Source organism: Chroicocephalus ridibundus, chromosome 11 (genome assembly GCF_963924245.1).
Source record: "Chroicocephalus ridibundus chromosome 11, bChrRid1.1, whole genome shotgun sequence".
Lineage (NCBI taxonomy): Eukaryota > Metazoa > Chordata > Aves > Charadriiformes > Laridae > Chroicocephalus > Chroicocephalus ridibundus.
The window spans coordinates 12,856,111-12,878,490 of record NC_086294.1 but is presented as its reverse complement, the minus strand read 5'-3'; the positions used below and the strand labels follow the sequence as shown (position 1 = coordinate 12,878,490).

Here is a 22,380-nt window from a genome sequence, read left to right as displayed (position 1 = left end):
CTTAATTTGAATTGATTTGAGCTCGTTGAAGGCTCCCCGCAGGAGCTGCCGTGGGTGATTAGCAATATGCAAGTTGCCTGCGCTTCTGCTGCTGGTGCTTTATATTGTTTTACACCGGTGACTCACAGACACTGTTTATGATTAAGTACATTCACAGGGAAAATGTAATTGATTTGAATGGTTCCTGGCAATCAGCAACTGTCTGGTATTACATTGTATTTCCCCCAGGTAAGTGGAACGCCTCTCCCGTCAAAATTACTGTTGTCATTGTGTAACCAAAAAAAAAAAAAAAACCAACCGGGCTTGGTGGCTTGGTGATAACATCTCTTGGTCTGAATAAGTGCTGGCAGCGTGTTTACCCCGCCATTTCAGTAGGTTTATCTGATTGCCTGGGCAGTGGGGAGGGTTTCGGGGTGGGTAGTCAGCGTTCCCCGCTTGCCTGCCTGCATTTGCTGTCACCCCACCTGAGACTGGGCTCATCTTTCACCTCAGATTATCCCTGGGAAAAAAAACATTCGTCCTGAAATCGTACGTTTCAGAGGAGGATGCTGCAGGTTACGGTGCGGGTCGCCCGGTGTCTTCACTGGTTACCGTGAGCTCGTGCCGCCTTCGGCGGTGCCGCTGGGTTGTCCTGTGCCCTGTGCGTGTGGCGCTTCCCGTGTGCCATGGGAGCCATGTGAGTTTGGAATTGTAGTCGGCAAAACAGAAACAGAAACAACAGACTTTCTGAAGGTTCCCGGAATGGCTGGTAAATTATGGTTTGCTCTTTGTTGCCAGAGCGTCCGACACAGACCATTAAACCCTGTCTGTAATCCAAAAAGTTAAATCGTTCCTGGAGATGTAACAGGTTTCCAGGTCTTGGATCTGAATTGTTTGTTGTACTCGCAATAGCAGCAATAAACTCTGAGACGGTTTTTAAAGCTTCTCAGACACGTTCTCCTCGAGAAGGTCCCTGTGCATCGAGGTACCGCAGCCCTTGAGTTTGTCTCTGTGATTGCAGCTGCCACCGGGAACTGCTGCACTGTGGTGGTCTCCCACGGGTTGTACCCACACCGGGTCTTCTGGAAATGTGGGATAGCGTTGGGATCAGAGTAGGATCAGGGCCTGGGGAGAAGGGGACGACGGCTCCATTCGCCTGCCAGATATTGCAGTGCAGCAAACAGGAACCCTGAAAGAGCCGAGCAGGAGCAGCGTGCTCTGCCCAACGCTACCCAACCAACCAGCAGAATGTCAAACTGCTGCTTAACAAGATTTATCCGTTAGCAATTCTCGGCCTTTTCTGTGTGTGTTTGTGAATCCAATACATTAAGGGAATGTGTTATAAAATATATCCTGATTATATATAATTAAATGGATAAAATGATTATTCTTCTATGGCTCTGGATGTTGCCGTGACAGGCAAACCAAGAGCGCACCCTGTACAAACGAAAATAAGGATGCTGTGTTGTATGTCTGGTTACTCAAGCGCTTGCTATTTAACACCCTACTTCTGATTTAGAAATTAAATGTTAGCCAAAAGTAATATTGAAATACTATTGCATCTGACAATTGCAGATGCCCATCCATGTTCTTTTCCAAAGCTTAAATTTTTATAGCTCTCTGGAAAAGGCCATTGTTCTGAGGTGTTACAAAATTAAGAGATCGATTTACTGTCTTGATGATGTTCCCTCCAGACAAAAGCTTGACCAGGTGAAATGTTAATGCAGCCAGTAGTGATGACAAATGGGAGACTAGTTTATGCAGGGAATTACACAGACTCCAACACTAACCTCAGCAAATGCTAAAGCCTAATACTGAAGTCAAGGCCCTCAGCACCTTGTCTTCGTTTTATTCTTTTCTTTAATTACCTGAAATGTTTAGTGGTGCTGTTGGTAGTTTTAGCCGTGTATAAGACTTAGTACCGCTGGTATTTTGAAAGTCACAGCAGGTTCTTATTCCTCGAGTTCCCCGAGCGAGCCCAGACACAGCTTTGTGCACAGGGATACACCAGGCTGTTGGCCGGAGCAGAGACCTGGGGCTGAACACCCATGAGCTGTTGTGTCGTGTCCCTCTGCTTGGGCAGGGGACCCAGCCCACCTGGTTTTCGCCTTCCTGGTAATAAAATGGGTGTAATGGGGTAATTAATACCAAGCACAAGGCGATCCTGCAGTGCGTGCCGGCGTGCGGGGAGGGAAGGAGGGCTGTGACGGAGGGGGCACCATCCCCGGCCCCACCAGCACCCCCGGCTGTGCGGAGCGATTCCTCCGACCCCAGGGAGAGGGGGTGCCTCATCCCTCCCCTCGCCCGGAGCAGCATTTGGAGCTGGGCAGACGGCGCCGGGATGGGGCCGTGGTCTCTCTGGAAGAGGTGCAGGGTAAAAGATGTGGCAGCACCTGGATGGGTTTTTTTCAGAGGTGGGAGAGGGATTTAAAAAAGCCTTTTAACTAATGGGAGAGGAGGTGCTGCTGGGTCTTTGCTGTTTTTCAGGCAGGGAGAAGGTGGTATGGAGCAGCAGAATTGCTGCTTGCATCAGGCTGAAGGAGCGAGCGAGCGACATGGTAGGGCTGTAAATGTGATTTATGAATCCTGGCTGCTCCTCTCCCACTCCGGCTATTAAACTGTCTCTCTCTCCCTGTTAATTGGACTCTGTGACTGGGAGAGCTATACAACAGGTTTGCGCAGTGAGGAGCACGTCTCGGCTATTCTTGTTAAATTAAAAAATGAAACAAACCTGAGAAACTTTCCTGTGAAGAGGAGGAGGGGTTTTGTGCAGGCGATGTCTGAGCTGAGGGAGATGGAGTAGGAGGTTTTGGTCCAGCAATGCTGGTTTCTTTCGCTGCTGAACAGATCTGTGCCGTTTCCCTGTAGACAATAATGGCAAAGCCGCATCTACAGTGAGCTATTTGTCTTACAGGTCTTGGGGTCTCTCCTTAGACCTTCGAAATCGGCGTTGTGCTTTTTTAAATGGAGCTGTTAATTGACTTTTCTCCATTGTGAGCTGCTAAATTTAGCCTGTGTGCTTTGTGCGACTCAGAGGTGGTGGAGAGAGCAGCTTTTAATAGCCCTGCCTCCGCCTCCACATGGCTTCTGCTCCCCCTCTCCACCCGCAGCTCCGTGGAGATGCCATGGCGGCTTGGGATGCTGAGGAGATCTGTGGGTGAAGAGCTCTCCGGGAAGGGCTGCACTGGTACTCCATAACGCATCCGTGGGTTTTGCAGCGTGCCCAGCTCTGCACAGAGTCAGCTGCTCCCATGGTCAGGGACCGGGCATGCTGGTGGGGTGATGGAGGGGCTGTTGTGGTGCTGGGGGGTACTGGTGGGATGCTGGGGAGGGCTGGTGGGGTGATGGAGAGGCTGTTGGGGTGCTGGGGGGTACTGGTGGGATGCTGGGGAGGGCTGGTGGGCTGCAGGGAGTGGGGTGCAGCAGCTGTGCAAGGGGCTGGGGAGGGGCTGGCCCCCAAACTTCCGTGGGGAGCCTGGGAAACAGCCGCTTTGGAGGTGGGAACAGCCTTCCCCAGCACCCCAACAGCCCTCACAGCACCCCACCAATCCTTCCAGCACCCCAACAACTGTCCCAGCACCCCAACAGCCCTCCTCAGCACCCCAGCAACCCTTCCCACACCCCAACAGCCCTCCTCAGCACCCTGACACCCCTCACAGCACCCCAGCAATCCTCCCAGCGTGACAACAACCCTTCCTGCACCTCAATAGTCCTCCCAGCACCCCAACAACCCTTCCCACACCCCACCAGCCCTCCCCAGCACAGGCGCCGTGCTCAGCCCATCTGGTGGGTCGTGGTTCGAAGGGCTGTTCGTAGCACGCTGCTCGCCACACCGAACCATGGCCCCGCTGCCCACGCTGCGGGGGCCCGGCCCGTCTGCGGGGACCTGCGCTGTGAGCCCCCCGCTCTGCATCCCCTGCCTCCCGCGCATCCCCCGGCCTCCGCCAGCACGGCCCAAGACCGTGCACAGGGGTGCAGGGTGGACCAGCTGCGGTGGGGGTATTTGGGCTGATTGGGCTTTTTAACAGGAATGCAGAGTTGGTTACGGTAAGTTGGAGTGCACAAGATCTCAGGGGCTGAAGCTTTTCAGTAAAATTGTTTCATAGCGATGTTCCAGCTGCATTTAAAAATGTGGCCTCCTTATAAGCTGAGGCTGATTTTAGTCACTGAGTTCCTAATTTAAGAGCATATATATCTTCTCTTATTAAAGACCCAAAAAAAAAGGAAACGAAAACCTGGAAGTTTATTTTGAAGTGTGCTGTGGGAAATCATTGCATAAAATGCAATTCATAAATCAATACTTTTATCTTGCTTGATTTGTATATTTCATTATATTTCCCAAGTAGAATTTACTATTGAAAAGCAATTTGAAAGCAAGAGCATGTTAAAGCAGCCGTGGTGGTGCTGGGGATGAGGAACGCAGCCCTGGGCAGGCAAGGTGCCCTGGTACCAATTTTGGCCCCCCCGTAGTGAGGATCCTGCCCCAGAGAAGCTGTATTTAGCAGGCAGAGCAGGGGGCTCACGGCAGGGATCCCCGCAGCCGGGACTGGCCCCTGAAGCATGTGCAGCTGTGTCGTGTTTTAGCATGGTGAGCAATGCGCTGCGAACAGCCCTCCGAACCGGGATGGGGGGTGCTAGAGGGGATGGTGGGGTGCTGGCGTAGACTGGTAGACTGTTGGGGTGCAGGGAGCAGGGTGCAGCAGCCATGCAAGGGGCTGGGGAGCTGCTGGTCCCCAAACCCCTGTAGGGAGCCTGGGAAACAGCAGCTCTGGAGGTGGGAACAGGGGTGAAAATGAGCAGTGCTGCATGCGGAGAGCACGGCTTGGGCTGCTGCTCCCTCCGCTCTCCCATAAGCCCGGGAGGAATGTGTGAATGGCTCGGTGAGCTCTCTGGGAAGGGCTGCAGTGGGACTCCGTAGTCCCTCCGTGGGTGTTGCGGTGTGCCCGGCTCTGCACATCAGAGCCACGCGCTGCGGGGCCGGGCCGTGGGCGCAGGAGCTGGCGGCAGTGATTCTCCCCCGCTGCCTGCGCCTCCCCCCAACGCGGGCTCGGATGCCGGACCTAAGCCTGGGCAGCGAGTCCCTACAGATAGAAAGGTTGGGGCACGATGCCCTTAGCTGCGAGGTGTTTGATTCATTGAGAACAGTTCGTTAGCTCCTCTCCGAGGGCTTAAGGACTGCCCTTCCCACCCACCTCTTCCTGCTTTGGGGGAGAGATGTGACATTACAATTTTTGGCTAATGCATCTTGGCTTTTTCGCATTTATTTGTGGAAACGGGCATGGAGGGTTTATGTGTGTGTGTGTGTAAGGATTTTGTTGTTATTACACGAAACAAACCAATTAACCGCTGGCAGCCGCTCCCGCGAGCTGGCAGGCAGCACTTGATGGCTTTCTGCAGGGCAAAGCTGTCCGTGAGCAGCGGCGAAGGCTGCGGGCTCCAGAGGGTTCCCCCGGCCCTGCCACTGCAGCAACTGCCTCTGAAATACGGTTTTTCTATCGGCAACCCCCGGCAGCGCCGGTCGGCTCTCTGGCAGGACAGGTAGAGCAGGGAAAGACACGGAGGGATGGTGTTTAATATACTGTAGCGAAGGGAGACCTTGGGAGAGCTGGTCTTGAGGCAACACTGATGTTGTCTGAGCCTGGGGGTCCAGAAAAGGAAGAGTAAATAACCAAAAATCAGCAACAAACGAAGCTGCTGCTCCTTAGGTTTGTGCAGTTTTAAAATTCCATTGAGAAAAATGCGATTACTCAGTTTGCTGATGGCTGTGGCTGGACATGGCGAAGGCTCTCCCAAGCTGGTGGCCTTTGGTGGGTGTGAGGGCTGGGCTGTGGGGGGGCATACGGGGGGACATGCTGGTTTCCCTTCCCCAGGGGACTCTCACCATCACCTGCTGGGGCACCCCATACCCTTGAAAACTCAGCAGAGTGCCCAAGTATTGAGGTTCTTCACATCTTTCAACACACATCTTGGGTGAGGAACAGGGAAAAGGAGCGCAGGCAGGGTAGGAATGTGGAATTTAGGAAATTGGACTCAAAATGTTGCCTTGTTGAATGCGTGTCTTCCTCAGACACTGCTCTGTGGAGCGGTGCAGACCAGGCAGGTAGGCAGCTCTTCTGTTCAGAGGGGTGATGCTAAAGCGCAACTTGTTTATTATTTTTAACAGATATTTAACACGGTGCCAGAGACTCCGCCATTGAACTCGCAGCTGCTGTTATCTCGCAAGAAGAGCATGGACTCGAAGCCTCCCTCCTGCAGCGAGAGACCCCTGACGCTCTTTCACACGCCGCAGCCCAATGAGAAGCGTAAGTGTGCTGAGCCACGGCTCCTGACAAAGTTTTTGCCCTAATTGTGACTAACGGATTGTAATTCCCATGCCATTCCCGTGCAATTTGACTGGTGTCAGTGGAAGAGACGATTTCCCTAACAGGCTTCAGTTTCCCCTGCTGTCACGCTGGTGGGGAGCGTGAAGATTCCCTGGCATCCCAGCCCTGGACCAGGGGCTTGGATCGAGGCTGCCTTAGCACAGTATAAAGTGTTGCTGTTCCCTCCCCACCTGGCGGGCCCCTGCACAGTCCCCTTCTCATGTTCCCGGAGCCCCCTCCTCCCCGTCACCGGCTCCCGCACGCGGGGCACAGCACATGCGGCGAGGGTGGACACCCTCCGGCGTCTCCAAATGGCGACCCTTTTTGGGTGCCCGCAGGCACTTTGCCTTTTACAGGCATGAAAACTCGGCCAGGAGGTCCTGCGTTTTTCTGAGGATTATGTCCCATGACAGTTGGAAAATGTTGAAAGATCATCTTTCCATTTCTGTCACTAATTGATGCGCCAGATATTTAGGTGAGAGGGTCGATGCCCCATCCCTGCTTATGGAGTGGCAGAAATGTCTTTGCTGGCTGTGTCTTCACGTTACAGCGTAAGCCCAATGCCCAGCTCTGCCCTTCTCCTGGCCACGCGCTCCCAGCCCTTTCCTTGGGCTGCGCCGGGGAATGGCCGCTTGCACAAACTGCCCCAGTTTGCTCAGAAAGCAGCAGAGTGACCTGGTGAGCAGAGCAAGTGACACGGGGGGCGAGGAGCGGGGCGAGGCTGGAGTTATCCCGTCTGCCCAGGACCTAAAGCTGCCGGGTGGATGGAGTGGCTGCCGTGAACTTTGCTGACTCTCAAAACACGTGGGCTTCTCGGCCTCTGATTGAGTTACTGTTAATTACCAGGCACTCTCATTTCGGAGGATGTCATGACGATACACGTGGGTTTAAGGAAGCAGTGGTAGCACCAAAGCGTGCTCTGGAAATAGCGTATTACTCAGCCCTCGGTGGAGCCTCAAATATCAAAAGCTGCTTTTGAAAAATTTCAGCCTAAGTAATTTATTTGGTGCTAACTAAGCAGTTGCTTCTTAGACTCTAGAGTCACCCGGCTGCCAGAGCCTTCGCGTACCATCCTCCCCTTGCCTAGAAAAGGAACTGAGTTCATTTATTTATTCCTGCATTTATTTATTCTCACACAAAGCAATGTTTTCTCAATTTTCCTCCTGACAGCTTGTAGTCTCCTGTGTGGAGCCACAACCATTTTATTTGGTGTTTGCTGTCCCTGCTGCACGCGTCGGTTGAGCAATAATGTGAGGTTTCTTTTCTTACTGTTCTGGGGATGGACCAAGGCTCTAAGTCAGGCTGAAGCGCAAGGGCTTGGGCAGCAGCTCAGGCCGAGCTGAGTGCCATGTCTGCATTGTGTCCTGAGCTGTGACACAGAAATGTCTCTGCTGTGACACAGAAGCAGCTGGCACCTTCGGCAGCAGTTCGTTAGAAGCGCTTCTCTCCTTTGCCGGTGGCTGTCCCGGGGGTGAGGCACAGGGAGCCCTGAAGTCGGTGCTCACGTTGGCACTCGTGCCTCAAAACAGGTACTGGAAGAGGGAGAGGTGGCTCCCAGGAGCCCCAGCCCAACGGGAAGAGCGAAGGCACGCTGCAAGAGCCAGCTGGCCATGAAACAAAGACATAGAAAGATCTAATAGCTGGAAATCAAAGCTAGACTTGTTCAAAAATGGAAACAGAGTGCACGTTTTGTAAGACTGAGCGCAGTTTAACCATAAGAAGAAGTTAAGTGGGACAGTGGATTTTCCATTACTTGAAATCTGTTTATCGAAGTCAAATACCTTTCAAAAATTTTCACTAAAATTCATCATACAAAGCTGTGCGTAAGTCAAAAATTGTAATGTTCAACAGACAGGATCACGCCAGAGAGTAGATTAGATAATTATAGTGATTATTTCATTGTTAAATATTTGCTGTTTTGTCCACAACTGACCCAGGAACTGAGTGGGTATTTTGGAACAAGTATCGTTAACAGCAAATATACCAGTTTGTTCTTTATCAGTTCTTCATTATAAACAGCGTTTGGGCACTTTGCTCATATTTTGTTGTGCAGAGTGCTGTTGTCATCACTTCTGTGGTCCCCGTGGGTAGCTGCTGTCAAGGTGCCGTAGATGAGGTTCTGAGGCAGAAGCTGCTGCTCTGCTGGTGGTGGCACAGGGCGGCCTTTGCTGGGGGAGAGCCCCCAGAAGCCTTTGCCTTCGGTGAGGCTCCCGCAGCTCTGCCCGACTGACTTTCCATTTGGATTCACAAGCGTTTGGGTGAAAACTCAACCTGGCTTCGGTGTGTTGCTGGTTCTCGAGCTGAGAGAGAGGGACCGAGACTGGCCAAGCAGTTTGGCAGCGGGAGGGTTTGCTCTTTAGCAAGGGGAGGGCTGCAAAACATGTACAAGTCCGGCCTCTCCTTTCCAGAAAGGTAGTTGTGGTGCTCCTGGAGAGAAGTTGCTGGTTTGGTTTATTAATGGGAGCTGTCATCGTTGGGAGCTGGGCCACGGTGCCAGCAGAGAGGAGATGCAGCCAGGAGCCGGGGCTGTGCTGCAGGGGGGCGGGTGTCAGTGGCTGCCGTGAGCCCCCGCACCCGGCTCTGCCGGCGACTCCCGAAGGGGCTCTTCTGCGGGACGGAGAGAAACAGCCTTTATCTGATGGGCAGTTCTGCTCTCGTAGCTGTACGACCAAATTAAATCTCACAGCGAAGAATCCATCACATAAGCTTTTAAAAACACAAAGCAAAACACAGTATCAGCCTTTTAAAAAGGAGGAAATAAAATAAAGCAAGAGGTTCAGATTCTGCCGTTCATCTCCCTTCCTCTTTAGATGAAACACTTCCAGTTTCTTGGCTGATAGGGACTTTAATGCAATATTGGCTGGCAGCTAGCTCTGAGATTAGGCCGACAACTGACACTGATTTCTTAGGCTTACTGGGCTTATTTTCGGACTTCAGCCTTGGGCAGAAAATGTTTGGAAATAATCAGATCTAGCGTTAGACCACAGTCCATCAGGTCCCCACTCCTCACGGCCTCTGGCATGGCCCTCAGCCCGGTGGGCTCGGTGTGGGCAGGCCCGGGGCTTGGCGACCTTGCCACGCGCGGAGGTGGTCTGCCATGGCACTACTGAACCTCTACTGGGAGATGAAAAAATAGAGGAGTCATTTGGGTTGGCCTTTTGGGGTTTTTAGGTCCATTGGTAGCTTAATTTCTGCCTTATTTCATCTGCTGGCTCCCACGTCTGCCTGTCAATGATTGTGGAGGTCAGTGCTCTGCTTTTCTTCACTTTTGCCTCTTACCTTCTGCCTGGATAATCTTTTTCATCACAAAGTGCTTACATCCTCTGGGTCCCAGGTGGGCTTTCGCGAGCTCATAGCTTCGTATCAGAGGACCTGCCTCTCTGGGGAAAGCACTCTTCTTTATCAACTGTACTCACCACCCTCACAGGAAAGAATTTCTTCCTAATCTCTCATCTAAATCTTCCCTCTTTCAGTATGAAACCGTTCCCCCTCATCCTATGGCTCCCCTCCCTGCTCCAGAGTCCCTCCCCAGCTCTCCTGGAGCCCCTTGAGGGACTGGAAGGGGCTCCAAGGTCTCCCCGGAGCCTTCTCTTCTCCAGGCTGAACCCCCCCAGCTCTCTCAGCCTGTCCTCACAGCAGAGGGGCTCCAGCCCTCCCAGCATCTCCGGGGCCTCCTCTGGCCCCGCTCCAACAGCTCCGTGTCCTTCTGCTGTTGGTGCCCCAGAGCTGGAGGCAGCACTGCAGGGGGGTCTCCCCCGAGCGGAGCAGAGGGGGCAGAACATCCCAGGAGCTCCTCTTGCACCCTTTTATCCTCCTTTAAATGTGTGCAGGATGGGGGTGAGTGTTACGTGTTCTCCTTGTAATGCAAGCAGAAGCGTACAATTTAAAGGGATTGAGAATACAGGATTCCCTATTACTATGTGCTTTTTGGTGGTAATTTGATCATACTAGTGTGCACTGGAAAAATAATTTCTTTGAAAGATTTATCATTAAAGTAGGACTCATTATGTTTTCCAGCAGGTGCCTATCTTTCAGGAAAACACCATCACCGACGTAGCAGTTCTGTGCAATGGGGCTGCTTTCCGTGCCATCAGTGATGATGATTGCTTCTCACAATTACAATTACTGCTTATGCGGAAAAGGCATCTTATGAAAATGAATTAATGTGGTTTTAGGTAATTCGGCGTAGAGCTGAGGAGGGAGCTCACGCTGCGGTGTCGGTTTGGGATGCGTATTATTTTCACTCCTTGCTGCTGAAGTTACACAAATAAGGGGGGGAATCTCCTAACAGAACATGATCGTGGGAAACGAGAAGTTCTAAGAAACCTCCAGGTTGTCAGCAGAGCGGTGCCAGTGTTTCCCGCCGTAGGAGGGCCAGCACCGTGGCCGGAACAAGCACCAGGCGCTATTGCGGATCAGTAACGCCAACTTTCTGGCCCAGAGCTGTTTCAGTGTGTGATTCAGAAGGACAGAGCTGAAATGGAGCAGAAAAGCCCCGTCCCCTGTCTCCTTATAGACCTGGCCAGGAAAGAGCGATAGAGGTTGATGTCAAGTGCTAGGCTGGCGCATTTTCTTGCTGAGATAAACCTTACCTGGGTGATCTGTCCTTTTCATGTTCTAAGATGTTGCCTTGCTCTGTCACAACATGCACGCTCCCGGGGCAGCTGCTTCCACTCACAGAGAAATCCGTTCTTCTATGTAGTTTGCATTTTAATTTTTTTCAGGTTGTGTGGTACTTTGGATGTCTTTGGGAACATAAAATATTAATGCTTTGAGAAAAATGAACGTTTTTCTTAACTAAAGATGGTGTTCATTTAAAACATAGCTGCACCTTAAGAAAAATGAAAAGAGTACCTGGAATTTCTTATAGTTTAATGTAAAATATCTAGAAAACATGACTGTAAACAAACTGCCTGTCTTCTGGGGTCTGGTAAGACGCTGCCCTGTTTGCGTTAGGGCAGGGATTATCAGCAGGAGCGGCGGGTGCCTCGGCAGCAGTACGCTCGTTCCGTTTGTGCGCGACGGCAGCTGTGTGCGATGGCTGATGGTTCTTGGGTTTTGCTGTTTTTTTCAGAGGAGAACAGGAACAGTATCATCAACTCCAGCCTGGAATCCGTCATCTCTTCAAACGTAAACAGCTTCCTCAACTCCAACAGCGCTCCCCAGCCCAGCCTGAACTCGAGTGATCTTGAGCTAGAAGTAATTAAACCCAACAGGCCAAATTCACTGTAAGTACAGTGGTAATTAGTGTTTTATAGGCGCTCCGTCCTTAATCTTTAATCAGGGCTGTTTCTTACTCTGAATCCCAGCAGTTTGTTGAAGAATACAATTTAACATTTGAATTTTTAATGGGCACCTAGCATGTGCCCTGCATTTTTAACTCTAAGCGGCGGAATTAGTTATTGGGGGTTATATCTGCCGACGAGTTTCAGCTCTGATTATCTTGCACATGTGGAATATTTCTGGAGCAGAACTCCATGTTGCTGCTTGGACTGCTCAGCCCATCTGGTGATAACTCCAGCAAACACAAAGGACTTTTCTTCTGAGTTAAATTCTGTGAGTGTTGTCAGTACAGTTGATCTCCAGCCAAATCTGTGCCATTGCCTCTGCTATTGCTTCCTTCATCTGGAAAGTTCAAGGGAAAAAATAGCGACCTTAGCAATGACTCCCTGGGGAGGGCCGAGTTATTTATGAAGTCCCCTGAACTTGACGCAGCTGAGCCCTCGCGCCGATGGCCGTCTCTGCTGGGGGAATTTCCTTCCTGCCGTGGCTCTGCCGGGCCCGATAGCATTTTCCCACAGAACCTCCCCTCCTCATACATGTGAAGATCCGCTCAGATCTTCACGAGCCATTGCAGTCCTTGCAAGCCGAAGCCCATCTTCCCCCCGGCCTCCTCAGCTCGCCCCTGACCGTCCCCGCGGACCAGCGGGAGGAATTCTGCTCCCGCCACGGCACTTTATGGCTTCGCCGAATGCGGTGACCTTTGCGATTAAAGGAGACCTTCCTTCCCACTGCTGCGGTCCTCCCACAGGCTCCGAACACTTCCAGTTCCCACTCAACCATAGAAACCCCCAGTCCCTTGAGAGCAGACAGTGAGATTTTTGCTTATGGTTATCAGTGGAAAGATTACTAAGGGCTTGAGATGGCTGAGTGCCAGCGTGAGTACTGGTAGAGATGGTGAAACTGGTTGCTGTTGGCTTGGTTGGCAGCAGGGGTTGGGGTGTGGGGGTCTGGGGTGCAGCTGGGGGGATGTGAGCCCCTGCCTGTGGCACGGGCAGGAAGGTAAGTGCAGACGCTGCCGCCCGTGGGAGCGTGCGGGCGAACAGGGGACAGGCTCTGGCTGCCATCCATCCGCTCTGCCTCTCTCCTCTCCATCGCTGCCACTAAACCCGCGAGCTGCACGAGCACCAAACCAGCCTGGCCTGGGCTCCGGGAGCGGGGTGGGAGGCTCAGCTCATCCCTCGCCTCCTCCCCACGGAATTTACCTGCCACCAGAATGCGCCTGCAGGGAGTGTTGTGGTGGCAGAACTGAGCATCCGACAGGTAGGACGCCTCTAAACTTGCGCATTATGTATGTTATGTACTGAGGAAAGACGTGTTGACATCTCATGCCCATACTGTCGGTGGAAGCTCTGGAAGTCGGTCACATACCATTCCCCCAACAGGATGTTTAGAGTTTATTTATCCTTCGATGGGAAAAAAATGATGTGACTTACAATACAGCAAGGTTTGTGTGCCTGAGTCTTGCTGTGACCTTACATGAATTGTCTGCGAAATTTGCAGTTTTTCAGATTTCAAGAGTTGCCTTTTCCTAATAATTTATTTTTTAAAGGAAATTGTAAAGAAGTTCAGCAGAATGAATCAGTTAAAGCCATGTGGGGCCTGGGGGAATGGACCATCTTCTTGTTACCCAGGAATTACTTGAGCAGACCAGCAGTGGAACCATTTGCTTGCCACCAATTAAGGGGCCGTTACAATTTTGCAAAGTGAAATAGTGATTAGCAGGACATCACCGGCAGCTCTTATGGCTCTGACAGTGTTTGTGGCATTTGGTGCTTTTCCTCAAATCCAGGGATTGTGTGATCACTTTTACACATGCAGGAATACACCAGTTGTCAGTCCACGGTGAGCTAAAGATTGAAAAGTCTTAAGGTGAATAATACCACAAGGCAAATATTTTCTTCTCTATAACTTCAAATATTTGAATCAAATATCTGTAATCCAGTCTTTCAATGAGAATTGAAGCGTCTGACTTCATTTTATTCTTTTCAAACAGCACATGTGGGTGTCACTTCAGCCCTCTGTGCCTGCTTACCCAGGAGCACAAGTCTGTGCCCATGGCTTTGGCAGGTCCTCGGCGTTTTGTCCCCGGTGGTCAGCTCTCTGGGGGGGCATCGTTTTTCAGTGGTGAGGATGAGGAGGGCGAGGAAGGCTGCCAGCAGCAGGTCTATCCCCAGCCTTGCCCCGCGGCTGTTTACAGGGTCGGGGCAGGGTGTCTGAATGGTGCCAGTATCCCGGCGGCTTTGCCGTTGCTGCTCTGCGGGACTACCCAAATAATATCTGTATAAAGCTGTGTCTGTTTTTTTAACCAGCTGAGTAATTTGGGCTTTGCAGGAAGCCTTGGGCAGCGACGCAAGCTGCAGTCGAGCCGTAGGAACCGGCTGGGGGGCTGCCGGGCAGGGGGTTCTGCTGCTCCCCTGTAGTTACTGGGCACACAATTAGGGTTACGGCAGCGGGGAAGCCCTCAGGGTGCCTTGCCCTTTGCGATCCTTCAAAACCCTGCCAAATTCTCTGCTGGCTCCTGTGAGACACATCTTTGAGCTCTGCTTCAGGACTTTGGGGTTTTTCTTGCGTTCTTCACAATTTTCTGTACTGTTTCGGCTGTGGATGGGGGCCATCCTGTTTGAGGAGGCGTTCGGGAGGGGTTGGATTGCCCTCAGCCTGCCCACGGGCTGATCAGCTGGGAGCCAGCGCTCCCCGAAATTCAAACCCTGCAGGTGAGAAGCTGTAAAATTCCTGGTGTGCAGAGGCCAGGAAAGCCCGCTTTCCTCCTCGAAAGAAAAAGGGATTTCTTTCTGAACAAGAAAAACTCTTTAAGAGAACCAAGTACAAAAGAATCCTGGATTCGGTGTTTCCTTCCCTTCAAGAAAGGGATCTCTGCTTCCCGAACGGGATGACAGCAAAGGTTAGTAAATTAAAAACTACTCCAGCCCAGAATTTGACCTAGTCCTTATTTTCTTATTTTCTAATCTCACCTAGTCCTTATTTCAGCGGCTAAATGCACCGCTGAAAAAAATGAGCTGGCGGATGTTTCTGTGTGGGGGAAATGCCTTCATTAACGAGGGCCTTTTCCTGCTTTATTCTGGGCTTCGGTGCCTGCAGGTGTTGGTGCGTCTCTTGACCTTGGCCCGCATGCGCAGGGTGGGCAGGGTGACCCCCGCGTCCCATCCAGGCCCCGCTCATGGCCAAAGCTGTCCTGAAATGGATGTCCGCCCAGGCAGGGCGAGGGGCAGAGTGGGCACGTGAGGAGCCTTTCAGCATGGCTGTCTCGTGGCATCAGTGGGTTGCCCATTGGTGGCCCTGTGTCACCTTCTCACACATGCCATGAAGTGGGCAGAGCGCGACAGCTGTGAGGAGGAAAATGCATTTTTTGTGCCGGTCACAAGATACCAAACTGGGGTCAGTGCCCAAGGAGGGCTGCCACGTTGTGCTGCCCCAAAGCGGTGCCTGCCTTGGAGCAGGGACAGCGTGTCCCGGAGACCATCAAACCTTTCTGTTGTGAGTTGACTCCTCCCACAGTCTGCAGCTGGATTCCCTGCTTCCACCTGCATCCCGTAAGCCTTGGTGGAGCCCGGGTGGGGTGTCCCTGGTGTGACGCTGGGCACGGTGGCTGCTGACTGCTGGGGAGCTGTGCCACAGCTGCTCGCCCTCCGCAGCAGCGCTTGGGAAACTCATTTGGGAAACAAAATGAGTTGGCTCATTTTGATGTTCTCGCTTCTTATGAAGCTGAAAACTGATGCTCTTGTGGAAATAACTCCAGTTCGTCTCGGTGGGAGACTTGTTGGAGTACAGAGCAAAGACTGCAAGTCTGGGGGATTTCTTGTTTTCTTTTTGCCGCAATGAGCAGCGACGCATTCAAAGGTTGCCTTTAAATGTGCAATGCTAAAAATTGTGACCTCTGCCTGTGAAATCAGAGCTGTTTTGTTGAGCTTTTGTTTACAAAAGCTTCTGGTCTCCCTTCTGAGTGGTCGTGGATCCCCCAGGTCTGCTCCTCAGGGAGCTGAGCCCATTTTTGAATCCTCCTGGTGAGTGTGAGCTGCTTCTTCCCCAGCCTCGGGCGCGACGAGCATCACGGCTGTGCTGGGGACAAGGTCTCCCCGCCTCCGTGCCATCACCCCTGTCCCCCTCCCAGGGGCGACGCCATCCTTCCCTCCAGTGTGGTCCTCCTTCGCCAACCGGCAGGGAAATGGTTGTGCCGCGGGGCGAAGGTTCTTCCTTCCCAGCCACCAGTCGGGGTTTTACTATGGGAATGCATTTATTTATTAGGGCTGGTTTTATTTTTATGGAAAAACTGCTCTGGGCGGGAGTTGTACTTGGTGAGTCAGCAGGACTGCTGTCCCATGCCAGGAGCTGTCACGGTGCAGGGGACCGGGGCTGGCTGCCGGGGCCACCAGAGCCCCCGTGGGGGGGTTATGTTTCTAAATAAGTGCTGGGTTTCTTTAGCCTGCCCTTGCAGAGAACGGCTTCCTTCGAAAACACGGCAAAATGAGAACCAGAGAGCACTGTGTTGCTGCAGAATTCAGCTGAAGCGGGGGAAGTTTTCAAACTAAATTGTGCGGTTATGAAAAGATTTCAGGTTGTGGTTTTTTAAAATCCTTTAAAAGAAGCCCCTTGCTCTGGTGGCTCTGCGATGCATACCTGGGAAGCCTCCGGCGTGGGGTGTATCACTGCAGATAACCGACACCTCCATTGGGGTTTGCTCTGTATTTTTTCTTCCCTGCTTTATTCATGAGTCTCATCTGTGTCCCCTGTGTTATTCAGAGCCCTCTGCTGTGCTGGGTGCGTGGGCGGCCGCTCCGAGTGCGTACATCTGGCCGAGGCCAAATCAGAGGTGGGTGCTGCGAATGCAGGCAGAAGTCCTGTTACACAGCCTCATTAGAGTCACCTTCTAGTGCTTAAAATAAGCGTAATACATCAGTCTTAAATTAGCTGTTGGGTATATTACTGGGTGGTTCTGGCTGGCTTCCTACCTGCCACTGGCTGCCGGCTTTTACAGTTGTTTGTGAAGCTCAACAACTGATGTGTTACAGTTTGGAAAATAAACTGACTGGAGGAGGTAGATGGAGCCGCGAGGGTTTCCGTTTCTCCTCTCACAGCAATTTCTTGTTGTGCAGGGCTGTTTTGAAGGTGGGGTAACGAGATGGGCTGCATTTTTGCATGGCGGCTCCACGGAATCGCCAGCCTGCACTTCTATATGGATGAACGTGCAAACAAGACTAGAATATGGAAGCTGGTCACGTCCTTGCAGTGATGTTTCCCAGTGGTGGCTCTGAGCACTTACTTTATCCCCCCCACCACCATTTTTAATTCTTTGCTGCCACCGGAGGACTGCTCCGCTACCTCTGCCGAAGGGACAGCTTGACAGGACTTCTGGGATCATGTCACATCGTCTAGATGGTCTTTAAGGTCCCTTCCAACCCAAACCATTCTGTGATTCTATGCGTGATATGTCCTGTAATGCTTCTGCCTTTCCCTCAGGAGGCGGTGGGGCCGGGTACGTGCCCTGCCATCAACAGCCAAAGGGTGAAGCTTCACCAGGGCTTGTTTTGGCATTTGGAGGCAGTCATGGGAGTCCTTTTAACGTAGGATGGGTTCATGTTCTGTCGGTGTCTGCTCGGTTTTGTGACAGGGTGGAAATTACAGAGCAGCTCCCTTTACAAAATCAAGGCCTTTACTGGTTGCCCCAGGAGTTAGCTTTGTAGGCAAAAACCGAATCAAAAATAAGGATTGCAGGAAAAAAAATCAATTGATGAAGGAATATCATCTGTTACTCTCTCAAAATGAAATATTATCAGGCATTTTGACCCAATTTCTCAAGGAGATACCACCAGCCCAGTGGAGCTCCCCCTGTCCCCCTCTCCCCACCCTTCGGGCCCGTTGGCCATCCCACCCGGCCGGCCAGCCCCAACTGGTGCTGCTTGCCGCTCCTTTGCCCGGGGACTCTGCCTTCAGGGAAATAATAGCTTTGGGAAACTTGGATTTAGTCATCACATCTCTATTTACATTTTATGTTATTTTCTCATTGACCAAGTATGGCTATTTCTTGCCCTCCATGGGCATGGAAAGACATGAAGAGCGGATCTAAGGTCTAGTGGTCATGAAAAAAATAACCCAGTTAATCTAAGGGAGAGAGGCTATTCCCACGTGCTTTTGATTTACAGGACCAGAATAAATCTTCATTAGGCATCCCAGTTAAAACTTGAACAGCGTTTCTCCTTCCCTGCCTGAAAATGAGATAAATTGCAAGGATCAATATATATTTGCAGAAGAGCCTCCATGAGTGGCTTCTCCCTGGGGCTGGCCCGAGCGGAGGGAGCCCTAGGCTGGGAGGAGGAGAGGGCTGACGGCTCGCTGGGGCCGTGGTGCTGGTGGCCAGGAGCAGGTGGCTGCCCTGAACGCCCTCACCACCCCAATTCCGTGTCCAGCACCAGGGCAGCATCACCCATGTATCAAACAGGATAGGACAGTATTTTTTTGGAATAAATAATCCCTTAAAACTGCAAACAGCTTTGGCAATTACCAGCTGTGACACACATAAGCAAAAGCAGGCGAGGAGAAGTAAATAGACCTTTAAATGCTGCTGGTTCCTCACAGAATTTAAGTCACTTTTTCCACTCTGAAAAATAACTACGTAAACATGACACAGCCTTATTCAGCAGCTCTGCTCCTTGTACCCACGCAGAATGCAGATCTCTGCAGCAAAAATAAATTGTTTAGGTTTGCTTTTCTTTTTTTTTTTTTTTTTTTTAAAAACTTTTGTGGAGTTGGCAGTAGTGGGAGTGATGTGAACTTTACTGTACCCTGCTTCGTTAGTCAAATTACTGTAAGAACAAATCTTTCTTATTTTGGGAGCCGCGTCCCTACGCTGCCAGCAGGAGATTAGCCAGGTGTAAAGGGCAGCAGAAGCTGGTGTTGGTTAGGAATTCAGGGGAGAGTTTCTTGGTTTCTGTATGCCATGTGAAGTTGGCAGCTAGAATAAACTTCTTTTATTTATAGAAAGACCCCCCTGAAGGCGCACAGAGAGCTTGTCGGGGGAGGGAGCTGCAGGCTGTGAAAGCCCAAGAACTCTTTACAGCCGTGCTCAGCTTTTCTGTTGTTGGGCGGCAGAGCAGCGGTCGGACGGTGGCATTTTATTCTCCGCGCAGAGCCCAACAAAAGCCCAGCGAAGAGGCCGCGTGCGCGGGTGCTCCGCGGAGCGCTGCTCCCGTGGGTGATACGGCGGCCGCCTTGGCACCCCAAATCGCGGACGGTTGAACTCACACAGGGGAAAAAACCTAACCTCAAGAGTGGGTCTGTTTTCCTATAAAATACAGTGCTTTAAAACACGGGTAAACGTGCAGTCCTGGCGAAACTGAGCTTTCTCGTGGCCGCAGAGTTAACCCGTGGTTGCTATCAGTGATGATGATCACACCTGTCAGGTGCTCTCACAAAATACTGTCGTTTCTGCCTTTTTAGTTGAAGTTCTAGAAATGCTCAGCTGCTTTTTAGTTTCTATTTTTTTTTTTTCCAATACTTGAGATATATTATATGGAGTGTCTAGTTGGGTAAATAGCAGCGGAGAGGCCAAAGTGGTTCGTCCAAGGGGCAGCAGCAGCAGCGGCAGCCTTGACTCTGCCCTGGGATTTACATCCTAAAAGTAAATCCCGTCTTTATCACACCGGATTCGGCAGTGAGAGCCGAGGTGGCAGCTGCTCAGAAGTGTTCCATTTCAAGCTAGGAAAATGTCCGGTTGCAGCTGAAGTTACTAATTCCGACAGCGGTGTTAGATGAGCCGTGGGGTGAAGTGGAACCAGCTGGTCTTGCAAGGGAGACGCTCCTGAGTCCCTGCTGCGCTTTTCACACCTTTAAAACGCGAATGAAGATGGTTAATAACGAACTGTTGCACTCGCCAGATAACATCTTGCTGACTTGGCAGAAAGGCTTGCCATCCTTGTCAGCTGAATGCTTCTGCTGGGCGTCGGGAGGAGGAAAATGATGTCACCCCGTGTGATGAATACGGGGTGCGGTGCCAGCGGGCTGCTGGGGTGCTCCTCAGGGCCCAGGGCCAGCGGCAGCACAGGAGGGTGTCGGGGCTGTGGTCCAGCTGCCCCTCTTCATGCGGAGGGACATGGTGGCAGGACTACAGCGCTGGGGACGTGCTGCCAGCACTGAGCAGGATCAGCCCCATCTGCCCTCGGGACAGAGCTCTGTGCTGAGCCACAGCCTGGCACTTTTGTTTCGTCTCGGGCTGTTGCTGCCCTGTTCGGTGTGGCCCAGTCCTCGCAAGGGCTTTGGGAGCTGGCAGGTTATATCTACATCCTCAGTGACATCCATGACAAATGCCTCTTCCCCCTTTTTCTCCCTCTTTCATTGCCTGTTCCCGTCTCCTGCTGGGATTGTACAAATAATTCTGGCTTTAACTGCAAAGCCTCGTTAGTCTCAGGGTCTGAGCTTTGGACTGATCCAGAACCGCCACTCAGCAAACAGCAATACGGGATTTCATTCTCCTGTTTCTGACGTACAGGTCAAGTTTTGCACAGTTTGAGGTTCAGCTGGCTTTTTTGGCCAGCACTGTCATGTGCTGAAGGTGGCATCCCCCATCGGAGTTGCCCCATCCCGGGAGGTGTTCAAGGCCAGGTTGGACGGGGCTTGGAGCAACCTGGTGTGGTGGGAGGCGTCCCTGCCCAGGGCAGGGGCTGGCACTGGGTGGGCTTTAAGGTCCCTTCCAACCCAAACCATTCCATGAGTGTATGATTCTATGTGTCCTCTCCAGACTCTGCATCCCTGGAGATGGATGGATCCCAGGGGATCCCGCATCCCCTGGGCAGGGTACAGAGAGCACGGCAGTGCCAGGGGCTGGAGGAGCCTCTGAGCAGGGACCGGCCGGGGAATTTTTGAGCTTCTGTTTCCCTCTGTGTGCCAGTGTTTCTTGGAGGTCAGGCTTATAGGGCAGAGTATTTCTGAGATAATCCCTTCCCTGTTGTCAAATTATATGAGTTGCAGAACTCATGCTCTTTGTGATTTTGAGCTGTATTTTCCATATAAGTATATTGCCTGTTTCAGAAAGATGAATAAGGTTCAGGAGATAGGAACCCTGCATTGCTTTTGAAAGGAAAAAAATTATCTATAGATTAACATAAGACCATACAGAGACTGTCAGCCAGAGGATCTGCCCTGCACATGGCAGGGGAGCTGGCGAGCTCTTGGCACAGCACTGATAGGGGGCTCGGGGTGGCTGGTGGAGGGTCTGGCCTGCCCCCTGGGACAAGCTGGACGGACCAGGCAGGAGAGAGCTAGGGCTACAAAGGGCTGCAAAGATGGTCAAGAGACTGGAGCATCTCTCTTGTGAGGAAAAGCTGAGACCTGGGGCTGTTCAGCCTGGAGAAGACAAGACTGAGGGGGGAATCTCATCAATGCTCATCAATATCTAAAGGGCCAGGCTCTCTTCAGTGGTGCCCAGAGACACGACAAGGAGCAATGGGCACAACACAGGAAGTTCCATCTGAACATAAGGAAAAACTTCTTCACTGTGAGGGTGGCAGAGCCCTGGCACAGGCTGCCCGGAGAGGCTGTGGAGTCTCCGTCTCTGGAGATACTCAAACCTGCCTGGACGCGTTCCTGTGCCACCTGCTCTGGGTGACCCTGCTCTGGCAGGGGGCTGGACGAGGTGATCTCCAGAGGTCCCTGCCAACCCCTGCCCGTCTGTGATTCTGTGCTCTCCGCCTCTGCCCAGCTGCTCTCCAGAGCGGGCTGCGGTGTGTCAGAAACGAGCCCTTAACCTGCACGACCTCTGCAGGTCCTCTCCCTTTTGCTCACTTGTCCTTGTTTTGCAGAAGCTTTTGTGGCTCTCTTTTATTTTGCTCGTGTTGTTTATATTCCCGAAGAATAACAGCAATTAGAGGTACAGGAGGCGCAGGAGTGGGTCCCACCCTCATCCTGCCTTCCCGTCAGCCACTTTGGGAATGGCTCTCTGAAATGGTATCTCTGGGACTTCTGTTTAAGAAATTTTCTCATAAATCAAGTACTTCTGTCCCTGGGAAACCTGGATTCTTACCCGCTCTCCCCCCACCCCAGTATTCAACCCCACTTTTAATTTGGAAAAACACCAGGAAAACGTACTAGGGTTTTGTATTGATGTGTGTTGCTATAAAAATGGGGTAATTTGTTCTCAGAGGGGTCCTCTTCCTCCTGGGTGGGAGAGCTGGTGCCCAGGGCGGTGTCCCAGGGATTGGCAGCTGGTGGGGTTGGAGCCACCAGCCTTCTCGGGGAGGGTTCCCACGTTGCATTGGACTCTTAATGCCATCCTAGCTGTGCTTGCCGTAGTAAAGACGTTTCTTTTTACTTTAGCTTCATTTTCTGGTTCTCTCGGTTCATACGAAATTGCAAAGAAAGTCTCGTGGCAGGCGCAGGGCGCCTGGACCTTTACATGGTGATAGAAACTGCCTGGGGCACTTGGGGTAGATAAAGCGGGACCGCGAGGAAATAGGAACTTGATTAATTGCAAGGCTTTGGGCAAAACAAAGCTGTTTCTTCTTCCTTCCACCGCATTGTGGCCGGCTGGCGGGGAGCCACTGTGGCTCCGGTGAAAGCCAAGAGCCGGGAGAGGCGTTGTCGGGGCCATTGGCTCAGGGCCGGGGTCCCCCCCGGGACCCTCCTCCGTCACCTCCGGTCCTCACTGCCCTCCCGCGGGGGGGATTAGAGCCCTGAGCACCCGGTGTGGACCTGTCGCCCTCGGGTGACACGCGGCAAATCACGGCTGGTGACTGCCGGGGCCGGGGAG

General features: G+C 52.0%; 1 protein-coding gene across 4 annotated transcripts in view; it reads left to right on the top strand.

Annotated features, from left to right (window-relative positions):
• Window positions 1–22,380, top strand: part of ARHGAP26 (Rho GTPase activating protein 26) — a 149,414-nt gene that overhangs the window by 103,753 nt on the left and 23,281 nt on the right. For all 4 annotated transcript variants that reach the window (XR_010072866.1, XM_063348639.1, XM_063348638.1 and 1 more), the window contains exons 19-20: window positions 6,143–6,281; window positions 11,416–11,569. Coding sequence is in view for 3 of the 4 variants with exons in the window: in XM_063348639.1 (XP_063204709.1) it covers window positions 6,143–6,281; window positions 11,416–11,569 (293 nt within the window). In the remaining variant the exon portion in view is untranslated. The remainder of the gene's footprint in view (window positions 1–6,142; window positions 6,282–11,415; window positions 11,570–22,380) is intronic.